The sequence below is a fragment of the Pteropus alecto genome, unplaced genomic scaffold (genome assembly GCF_000325575.1).
Source record: "Pteropus alecto unplaced genomic scaffold, ASM32557v1 scaffold43, whole genome shotgun sequence".
In the NCBI taxonomy this organism is placed as follows: domain Eukaryota; kingdom Metazoa; phylum Chordata; class Mammalia; order Chiroptera; family Pteropodidae; genus Pteropus; species Pteropus alecto.
Window position 1 is genome coordinate 5,205,182 of NW_006435764.1, and position 10,746 is coordinate 5,215,927.

Consider the following 10,746-nt stretch of genomic DNA (forward strand, 5'->3'; position numbering starts at 1 on the left):
AGGAGGAGAAAAGGCAAGACTCCTAGTCCTGTCATTAACCCACCATAAGAACATGGCTAAACTCGGGGGACCTACTTTCTCATCTGCAAAATGAGGGCATTCAACAGGAAGACCACCAAGATCCTTCTACCTCAAAAGTTTCAGGATATCATGGTCATTAACATTTTAAAGATCAGAAAACAAAAAAAAGCTTTCCTTCTACCCCCAGTGTTAAATATTTCCTAAAAGCATCTGCCCCTTGGCCCCTCTGTCCCTAAACCATGCACTATAAACAATTATCACTTCAAAGACATGGTCTGCGCCTCTCCAGAAAACCATCTCATTTGAAGATCTCCCATTCCATCCCATTCAAGGAGTTACTGGCCAACTCTGAGGCCGAGGGGACGGGTCAGCTTCGAAAGCCCTTCCGACCAAGGGTTACACAGCTGTGACCAAGGGCCCAGCCTTGCTCCCCGGGCCCCACTCCCAAACCTCATAGTACAGGTCCCCGTGGATGGTCAGCTTTGGCTTGGTCTGCCACTTGAAGAAAGCATCGTGCAGTTTCTGGTAGTCAATGTCAATCTTCCCCATCTTGGGCCGAACCTTCTCTCGCATTTTCGACTTCATAGTCTTCTGTTCCTCCTGTGGACAATGGCAGGAGATGCCCCGCAGAATGATTCAGCGAGGTCAACTCTTAGCAGACCTGGCTCCCCACTCCCAAAAGGGATAAAGTGAACTCGCGTTTACTTCATTGCTGAAAGTCACCCAAATCCTTCCTGCTCAAACCCCTCAAAATCACGTAACCAATGTTAAACAAAATGTATCATATGAAGTCATCTTCATGTCAGTAAATTTTTATTTTTTATTTTTTATGCCTACAACACCAGGTCTTCCTAGGTGGTCTCCCATCCAAGTACTAACCAGGCTTGACCCTGCTTAGCTTCCGAGATCAGACAAGATTGGGTGCATTCAGGGTGGCATGGCCGTAGACTCGATAAATATTTTTTTAAACCATCTGATCGAGACTGAGCTCGTTAGCTGCCTCTAGAGGAACAGGGAGTCTAGACTCTAACTGGGAGGAGTTTTCACCGTTGTACTTTCGTTCCTCCCGAATTTTTGCACACCATGCAAGTATTACCTACTCACAGTATTTAATTAAATATTTTGAATTTAAGAACACACAACCACCATCAATCACTAGCCACAAAGTGTATCAGGCTCACAATGGGTGCTGAGAACTAAAGACACAGCCAAAAGCCACCTGCAGGCAAAGGGGTCGCCATGTGCAGATCGAAGAGAGCTGGCCAAGTGCAGACAGAGAGGATGAGGAGACGAAGAGACAAGGGGGAAAATGGAGCCACTCAGAACCAGAAGTCTCCGAGTGGGACAGAACTAGCTCTGAACACAGAGGTGAGGACTGTCCTTCCCGCCATGTGTTACATACAGTGCTGACTTCTAAACTGAAGAACAGATAATCAAACGATTAGCAAGTAGCGGGGTTTTGGGAACCAGACCCCAATTTTGCAGCAGGCTGATCTTAAGGACGTGGCCCCGGGGCCAAGCTGAGCCCCGGCCGGGCCCTCACCTTCTCCTGCAGGGCCTCCCGCATCTCCTGGATGCCTGTGCGTTTGATGAAGTCTGGCAGCTCAAAGGGGGGCTTTTCAATGCCTCGTTTGCCCTGCAGGTACTTGCGCTTAAAACACCAGTGGCGTGGCACGGGCACGGAATTCCGAGTGGCCTTGAGGTGAACCAAAAGCTTGGGGTCCTGTGCTGTCACATCGTGCATCTCCACAACATCGGGACGAGCCACGAGCTAAAAAACAGCAACATGCCTCGATAAAGCCCAATCTCTCTGGCCTAACCCTTTTTCTTTCTCTTCCTCAAAGGACCCACGCCTAAGCCACCCAGGCCACCTTCAAAGCTCTCCCCCAAAAGCAAAACCCACCGCAGGGGTCAGGAGCCCCAGGCCCGCGGGATCAGCTTGGTCTCACCTGCTTAAGTTCAGCCACAGTGAAGCGATTCATTCGGCGCAACTTCTTCTTAGACAGTTTGGGGGCTTCCGGCTTCTTTTCCTAAAACAAAACAATCACCTTTTTTTGAGCAAGACTCTTAGATGTCCATCAGACTGCCCAGCTGACCCCAAACCTTAAGCCACCAAAGGGATTCTTCTGTGCCACAGTTCACCATAGTCCCTCACTGGATGCCTCTCAGCCAGCCATCCCCAGAGTCCCTGTCTCTCTCAGCAGGAGAGTGTGCACCTCACCTGTTCATCGTCGCTGCTATCGTCGTCACTGTCCTTGTGCTCCTCCTCAAAGCCCTTCTTCTTGGGGGCCGTAGAGTTCTCCAGCTTGTCGAGTTTCTCCGGCTCCTTCTCTTTCTCCTTCTTCACGTCGTCGGTGAGCTGAGGAGGCAGACAACGTGAAAACGCCAGCCCTGAGCCCCGGCCTGGCTCCGGAACCCGGCGCCGACAGATGCCCTCCTTCTCGCATCTCTTCGCGTCCCTGCCCTTCCCCTGCTCAGCTCTGCCCCTTCAGAGGGCTGCTCCTTGTACCTTGAAAGCCTCGAAAATCCTCTTGAAGAAAATGAAGTTGGGCTCATAAATTTCTGGTTCTTCCGTCACATACTCAATTTCAACATCAGCGGCTGGGGAGTCAGAGCCACGGGACCGGGATGACTCTTTCTCTCGGTCCCCAGAGCTCTCAGATGATGCCCCCCGCACCCGCTGGGGCTTTTTCTTCTTCTTTCGGTTCCGACGCTTCCGGTTTTTCTGCCGAAACAAGGAAAACCAATTGTGTCAGAGAACCCAAGCACCACGTCTGCCCCTAAACCTTAATCTCCCCCAATTTCCCCAAGAGACTAAGAGGCCTTGAAGTCAGACTCCAACGTTCTTCCCCTCTTGTGCTGTGTGTCTCTGGCTAAATTACTATACCTCTCAGAACCTCCATTTTTCTTAGCTGTAAAATGTAGGCATGCGCTGTACTCAGAACTCAAAGGACTTATGGCAAGCGAGTGAAAAATGTATGCGAAATGATTAAGATGGAAACCAGCACAAAATAGCAGCGCCACTTACAAAACGGCAGCACCATTTTAGAAATTATGTTAGTGCCCAGAACACGTCTCCCGCCACTCCGTCCAGACCCAGATCCATCCCATACCTCTTTTTTGGATGTGGACACCGTGTCCTCCTCCGTCTCTGATGCTGACTGGCCCAGGGACGAGCGCGCATCTGTTTCCATTTCCTCTTCCTCTGCAAGGGACGAAAGTGGCCATCAGTCTCCTCCAGGGCCACTGCTGGCTACTTGCTCACAAAACACCCCTTTACCAAGAGCCAGTTTCTCTCTCACACTCTCCTCAGGAAAGAGATCGAGGAATGTGGACCCTCCAGGTCCTGTCCCTGCGACACTCGGATGCGATGACACACTCACCCTGCTGAGAGTTCATCTCTTCCTGGCGGCTCTCCTTTAGCTGCAGGATCTTTTCCAAAGCCTGGGGGATCTTGGGGCCCACAGAGGGGTCGTCCATCTGCCAGAGACAACCCAGGCAGAGGGGGTAATCTCAGTGCCCCTTGCCCACCGATTTCTGCCTCTTACACTAAAAAGGCTGCTGGACAGATGACGTAAACAGCAGATAGTGGACAACACCAACTGGGCTCAAACATCCCTCCGCATCCCTCTGAGTGAGCCCCAGACCCTGCCCCAGAAATGACTTCCTGCCCACCTAAATATGTTTGAACTAAGTACAGGTCCTCCCACCTCCCCAGCCCTAGAAGTCCTCCCATCTTCTCAAAAAATCTTCTCTGAGAACCCAAAATGGTCCCATTCTAAACCACACTCTCCTGTCCCTAGAAAGAAATCACCAATCTCACCTCTCTGTTCTCATCTCCAGGAGGTGGTGGGGGACCACGAGGACGGGGAACTGGGGCCCCCATGGGCAAAACAGTGGGAGTGGGGCCCACTGGAGCAGCAACTAAGAGGAGAAAGAAATCTAATGTCAGAGATAAAACGCTCATTTTAAAAATTGCCTTCCTTGCTAACAGTCAGGGTGACGGTTACTCTTAAGGGAAGGAAGTGGCTGGAAGGGAGCTGGGAGGTGCTGGGAACATTTTGGTTCTTGGTCCAGGTGCTGGCTATATGGGTGTGTGCAGTTTCTGAACTCACTGAACTGTGCGTTTATGATACGTGCATCTTTTTAATGTGACATATACTTAAATAAAACTTTCATCATCTTCCCTGCGCTTCCATTCCATTTCTGAGGTCTTACCTCGAGGACCCAGAGGAGTTCGAACACCAATCTGGCCCATGTCTTGTGGGGGCCGAGGGACTGGGGTGCCCATCTTGGCAATTTCCTGTTGCCGTTCTTGCTCCAGTAACACAGCTGCCTGTAAGACGGGAGTGGGGAGACGGCTTGGAAACGCACAGGGCAGGCCCTGGCAAATGCATTCTTTCAGCCAGGAAACAGGCCCAAGGAGAACAATCCGGTATCAACGGAATTCTGAAACCCCCCATGACCCCCACACTTCCAGACTACTGATCCAAATGGAGGAGCCCTCTCATCACCAAAGAAAACCCATGGAAATAACACCAAGAAAACCCCTAGAAGGATTCTGGCTCTTAGTAGAGAATTTAACATTAGTGAGACACTGACTTCTAAGGAACAGTGAATTATTCTCTCGTATCTCCACCTCAAGACCTAGCACAATCAGAACAAAGACAATTAAATATATTTCCATATCTGGCACTGATAATGCTTATTTTCTAATACTCCTAAGTAACTCATTAGGTAACAACCGATACAAACACCTACAGGACTAAATGTCTCAAGTATCGTTTCCTAACTTCTACTACTTCTATTCTAAATCTGAAGCAAATGACTAAATTAGCCCAGAGTTCTCTCCAAAATACCTAAGATAATATCATTAAAGACTAGTAGGAACCCGCAAACTTTTTCTGTGATGGACCAGACAATAAACATTTTAGGCTTTACAGGACATTGTATGGACTCTGTTATATGTTATTGGGTTGTTGGGGTTTTTTAAACAATCCTTTAAAAATATAAAATCCATTCTTGGCTTTTAGACCGTACAGAAAAACCGGCTACACTCTATACTTAACCAAGCACTCTGCTGCAAGAAAATGAATTATTCGGAAGATACTGGAACTTAGTTGAGGACGAGGTAACTTCCACAGAAAATTTGAATGGTGTACTAAGAATGGACACTATGCACTAGAAGTAACAGCTGACAAACTGAAACATGGGGTTGAAGATTAGGGGCATTACCCGCTTCTGCTGCTCCAACAGCTCATGTTCCTTCAGTGAATGATCTCCCTGCTTAAGAAAGAAAACAAACCAATTATATACACGTCTAACCATTTTGCTGTATACCTGAAACTAAAATAATGTTGAATGTTAACTGTAATTAAAATAGAGAGAAAAATAGAAAAAAAGAAAGAGGAAGGGAGGACGGCGGGGGGTGGGGGGAGGAAGAGGACATAGAGAAGGGAAGAAAGAAAAAACAAACTCATAACAGCATCAGTACCCCACAGCCCAGTCTGCCAGAACTCTGCTTCTTGGGGTCCTCTTCCGGCATTGGGCCTAAGTTGTAGTCTTTGGGCTAAAGCTTCCCAAAAGGCGTGGCCCCAGAATCCAGCTCTCTTTGAGGCTCCATTCCCCCTTCAGCTCCCCGGTAAGACCCAGGCCCCGGCTGCCAGCTGCCCTACCTGCTTGGCACGCTCCTCTTGCTGCATTAACAACGCTGCCTGCTGCTGTGCCAACTTCAGCCGCTCCTCCTCTGACAGCGCCACAGGCTCACCCACCCGGAGAGGAGGCGGGGGCCCCAAGTTTGGTGGGCGTGGTCCAACTGCCATAGGAAAGCCAAGGCCAAGGCCTGGTGGAGGTGGTGGGGGTGGTGGAGGAGGTTGCAGGGGTGGGAGTCCCATAGGTGGTGGTGGCATGGGAATGCCAGATAGCTATGGAAAAAAGTATGATCATGAACCAGGAAACATTTATCTACTGCAGATATTTGCTGGGCATCTATACGAGCCAAGTGCTGGGATTCAGTCAAACAACACAAAGTTCTTGCATTCAAAAGAATACTCTGCAGCAACATCAAGAAAGGATGTTAACTTTGGGGCATCCAGCAATGAAAACTATCAACTCTCTCCCCCCAATATATCATGAACACAGATTTTGCATACAATTTCAGGAGATCCAGGGACACCCCTAAAGGCCATCTAAGACCTTCTTATCCCACACACAGAGGTCAATGAACTCCAGATCAGAGTACTGCTCTAAAGAAAAGATTAAATCCTAAATCAGAAAAGACAAGGAAGTTGAGAGGACTTAAACATTAGAAGCCAGTGTCTCCCCAATGACTAACTAAATGTAGACAGTATGAAATCAAATCGAGGGGCCGTAATGCCTCAATGAATAACACAGAAACTGTGCCCTGGGAGGACAAAGAAGAGGGTGATTACTTCCAGCTGGGAGGTGGCGGCTTGAGGGAGGGAGGATCAAATCAGGCTTCCAGGTATTTAAGCTGAAATCTTAAACAACAGAATTTGAAGGAGACACGAGGGAAGGACACAAAGATCAGAACAAAACCAAAGGAGGACTGAAGAGCTGCCAGTTCTGTCACTGCAGGACCTCCCTGCCCAATTTGCTAGTTGCATCCCCAATAGACCGTATGTGAGAAGAGGGGCCACCCTGAGCAGAAGGGATCTTATAAAGTAGAACAATCTCCTTACCTGTGCTGACATGGGAGGAGGGGCAGCTTTGTCCCCATCTTCACCTCTCAGAACGGGCCGATTCAGTACGATGCCAGTCTGCAAAAATGAAAGGACTTCAGGTCAGTCCAAGAAAAGCTAAACGACGTTCGCTTGCATTCATTCAACAAAATTTACGCAGTGCCGATCCATCAAAGATCAAGCTAGGCACTGGGGGAGGGCCAATGTGCACAGCAGCCATTACAACAGCGCAGACAAAGGCAAGGACAAAAGGAGCAAGCCTCAACTGCTGTGTTGAGATACAAAAAGAACGAAGGCCGTGTCGTGAGGGGTCATGAAAGCTTCCACCAGAGGCCCTGGCTATCCTGAAGCTCGGCCTATCCTGACATCCCGCCAACACCACTTACCTGGCGGGTGTAGGTCTGCAGACGTTCCACCAGCTCCTCGCGACTCCCTGCTGGGCAAAGCACAAGACCAAAGCCGTATGTTAGGCCGAGCAGGCCAGCGGCCCAAGTCTCGCCCCAGCGGCCCGCCCCCGGGTCTCCGGGGTAACCAGGCTCCGCTTCCCCGCAGGCCTGCGCTGCCGGCTATCGACCTCCCATGCTCCTCACCCTGGATCGGAGCTCCGATCTCTGCCAATTTTGCCTGAAGCTCCTGGGCAGCCCAGGCGCCATAGTGCCCAGGAGGTGGCGGCGGCGGCAGCTGCAACTCTCCTTTGGGAGGCTCGGGATGCTCCGTCGCCATCTTAGCCGCAGAGAGGCGCGCGACCAACCCGGAAGCTCGGCCCAGACTCGGGACCCACTTCCCGGAACTTCCGGCAGAGCCGTACCGCGAGTCCCCTCTGGGGTTGGCAAGCTGTTCGGATAAAGACCCACCCCCTACCGTTCTCCAATGGTTTCTTGGTGGCCTGGCAGCAAAGCCTTCTGGGAGTTGTAGTACGCAGGTCACGGTCTCCGTAGGTCCAATGCCCGGAGGACTGTGCCCCGACACTGCACAGTGAACACTGGGGCTGGAGCGGGGGCGGGACTGCGGGGCAAGCTGGTCTCGCCCGGAGGGCGTGCTGTCTGCGTGTGAACAGCCGGACCGCAGACCGCGGAACCTTCCGGCCCGACTCCCTGACCAGGCGTGAGAGGCCCGGACGCTTACGTTCCCAAGGAGTCCCGAAGGACTCGTTCCCCGGCGGCCGCACGTTGCGGGCGCCAAGCGGGAAGTTGCAGCCGATGCTTATGATAAAACAGCATCTGATTGCCTGCCTGCCCCGGCCCAGGCGTAGATGAATGCACTGAATGGGGATCAGAGCTGGGAGAGAAGCGGACCCGCGGAGACTGAGCTCCAGCAGCCGACCTGGGGGAAGGGCCGCACTAAAGCCCCTTTTTCCACCTTCGAGGCTGGCTCAAATGTCTCCACTAAGCTTTCTCCCGTTTCCTTTCCTTCCTTGGAGCTCCCATAACACGTTCAAAACTCCACCATTTGTTTTGAAGTCTGTCTTGCCCCTTCTCCCAACTCTCAAACCCAAACTAAGAACGGGAGCAGGAACCTAGCGTTTAAGAGCTCAATAAATAATGGGGGGCGGGGGGGCGGCAAATGGAAAAGATTTGTGTCTTTTTTAGTCTCCAAAATAAACTCAGATCTTTTCTTCCCTCATCCCCACCAGCCTACTGGTGGGCTGACCATGCCTCGTGTCCCTCTACCTCAACCAGTGTGGCCTGTGCACTTGACGGAGAAATGGGCAACTTCCACCTCTCCTTGTCCTGATTGGTCAATTCATTCTCTCCCTCCACCTCAGCCACTAGCTCTGAAGTCTCTCTCCCATTCTAGCTCTGTTCTGGAGAGGCTCTTTGCCTGTGCAAGTGTGTGTGTGTTGCTTGAGAGAGCCAGGAAACTCAAGTGAAATGGTCTCATTTCCCCCACACACTCGCAGCCTTCCCAGCTCGCTAGCATGCTCCGTTTCACTGGCTGCCTCCAACAGAGAAATGGCTGGGAGCAGTGAAAAAAGAATGGGGTGCCAGGTCCAGGGAAGGTGAGGTTTAGAAAAGACAGGAAAGGACTGGGTCAGGAGGGTTGCTCACATCCTAACCCTGGCTAGGAAATCTCTTCACTCCTGCCCAAACCTCGACGCTTCTCCTGTTGCTACCACCATCCCAGTCTCCTGACACTCCCAGGAAAGCCAAACCCAGAAAGGACATAAGAAAGAACAGAAGTGCCCTCCTCTCCAGCTTGTCTGCTCACTCAAGCAAAACCATTCCCGACATGAAGTGTCTTTCTGCTCCCCAACTGGAGAGTGATGGCAGGTCATGTAAGGCTGGAGGCCCCAAGGCAGGCGCATGTGCTGGGCAAGGGGATGGGCGTCTCTGAAGCAGGATAAACTAAAGGCTGACGGGTGAGGCGCTAGTAAAGCTTAGGCCAGAAAGGGAAAGGACAAGTGGGGCCCCATTTTATCCTAATGGCCCTGGGACCTGGGCAGGGTAGGACCCCCACCGTGCACATAGGAAGACAGGGGCAGAGAGAAGCCGACAAGTCCAAGGAGCCAAACTAGGACGAGCAGTTCTCCTGACTGAACATCCTCATCAGCAAGGACTCTCCTCCTTAGCAAGGACTCTCGTACAACACCTACCTGTGTGGGTCTAGAATGGAAGCCAGTCCCTTCCGGCCCCAGCTCTGGGTGGCTGCCCCAGCTCCAGGATCCTTGCCATACCAGGTCAAGAGGGCAGGAGAAAGCAGGGGTTCATGAGAACCAAAGTATGAAATGTGGGGCTCTTGGTGTCTGGCGTGACTTTGGGAGGTACTGCTGCCCGGCTCCCAGGTAGTAGGAGCTAAGGACTAAGAAGGCGGTAAGAAAAATTCAAGACCACCCCCCACGCACAGGGGCTCCCACAGCCTCCGCACGTGTCATCTCTGCGGTCTCAGAACAGCTCCCCATCTGACAGCTGGAGGCACCGTGGCCCAGGCCGAGTGCCTAGGCAGGGGTCCCCGGCCCACAAAGGCTCTGGTCAGGAGTGGGTCTGGGGGTCCCAGTGGAGAGTGGGAGTGTGTCAAAAGCAAAGGGCTGCCTCAGGGGCTAGAAGGGAAGAGGTGGCCAGGGCTGTGACAGCAGATGGGACCAGATCCAGAGCTGTCCTCTGCGGGAGGTAGAAAGAGGAGGAAAAGAGGGGGAGAGCAGGTGGGTGCTTATAAATGTACCTGTGTCTCCAACTCCCCCAGGACCCACCTGCCCAAGGATGCCCAGTGGGGCCCAGCAACGCAGGAGTATTCAGATGCCTTCCAGACCTCAGTTTCCCTTTCTGCACAGTGAGAGCAAGGAACTGGCCACATTGGTGTCCAGAACCAGCAAGGTTGCCAGTGGAAGATGCCGCCACGAAGACGAAGACGCCACAGGGAGACCGCTCATCTGCAGCCTGTGAGTCAGTGCACCCCCTCCCCTTCCCGCTCCCCCTTCCCCTCCCCCTCCCCTGCGCAGCCGCTGGGCCCCCGCTCCTGCCCCGCCTCCGGTGTGCGATGGGGGGCGGGCAGCGGGCAGAGCTGAGAGGAGCAAAGCGGAGCGGACGCTGCCACCTGATCCCATCCAGGCACAGAGAAGCGCAGAGAGGCGAGCGACGGGCACTTGTGCCCAGGGCCCCGGCGCCCTCGGACCCGCAGAGGGTTTCAGGACAAGGGTTGGGAGGTAGCAGCGACCACCCGCCACCGGGTCGGAGGCAGAGCCCACGAGTGAGTACTGCAGTGGCCGACCTGGGGCTGGAGGGCGGGGTGGACCAGACGGGATCGGGATCGGGGAAGAGGGGTGGTCAAGAGTGTGTGGGGGCCCACTGCCTGGAGAGCATGAGGAGAAAGGCATTTCTGCCCCCTGGGGAGTGGGAGGACAAGGTGAGAGGGAGAATCTGGCCTATCCCCTGTGGTGACCGGATCCCGGGGACAGATCCTTGGGGGAGGTTGGGAATGGCGGGGGGGAGGTAGGCAGTGATGGAGAAAGGAGGATGAGGGGAATTCAGAGGCAGGGATGACTGTGGGAGTGGATGACAGTGAAAGGGGGCTGGGGGGGGACCTGGCA

The 10,746-nt window shown here is 52.8% G+C and overlaps 1 protein-coding gene and 1 pseudogene across 3 annotated transcripts in view; both read right to left on the reverse strand.

Moving 5' to 3' along the window:
- SF3B2 (splicing factor 3b subunit 2) overlaps window positions 1-7,487 on the reverse strand; it is a 13,894-nt gene extending 6,407 nt beyond the window's left edge. Inside the window, exons 1-14 of one of the 3 annotated variants that reach the window (XM_006911077.3) lie at window positions 7,313-7,487; window positions 7,109-7,158; window positions 6,723-6,800; window positions 5,697-5,945; window positions 5,257-5,304; window positions 4,240-4,357; window positions 3,845-3,945; window positions 3,405-3,501; window positions 3,135-3,226; window positions 2,531-2,746; window positions 2,243-2,380; window positions 1,971-2,051; window positions 1,565-1,792; window positions 472-621 (exon numbers count right to left, since the gene is read on the reverse strand). In XM_006911077.3, the coding sequence (XP_006911139.1) occupies window positions 472-621; window positions 1,565-1,792; window positions 1,971-2,051; window positions 2,243-2,380; window positions 2,531-2,746; window positions 3,135-3,226; window positions 3,405-3,501; window positions 3,845-3,945; window positions 4,240-4,357; window positions 5,257-5,304; window positions 5,697-5,945; window positions 6,723-6,800; window positions 7,109-7,158; window positions 7,313-7,445 (1,779 nt within the window). In that variant the 5' untranslated portion in view covers window positions 7,446-7,487. Of the gene's footprint in view, window positions 1-471; window positions 622-1,564; window positions 1,793-1,970; window positions 2,052-2,242; window positions 2,381-2,530; window positions 2,747-3,134; window positions 3,227-3,404; window positions 3,502-3,844; window positions 3,946-4,239; window positions 4,358-5,256; window positions 5,308-5,696; window positions 5,946-6,722; window positions 6,801-7,108; window positions 7,159-7,312 lie in introns of all 3 variants that reach the window. The other 2 variants (XM_006911076.3, XM_006911075.3) reach the window with 2 other exon arrangements.
- LOC112479302 lies at window positions 852-970 on the reverse strand (annotated as a pseudogene).
- Window positions 7,488-10,746: the final 3,259 nt, after the last annotated feature.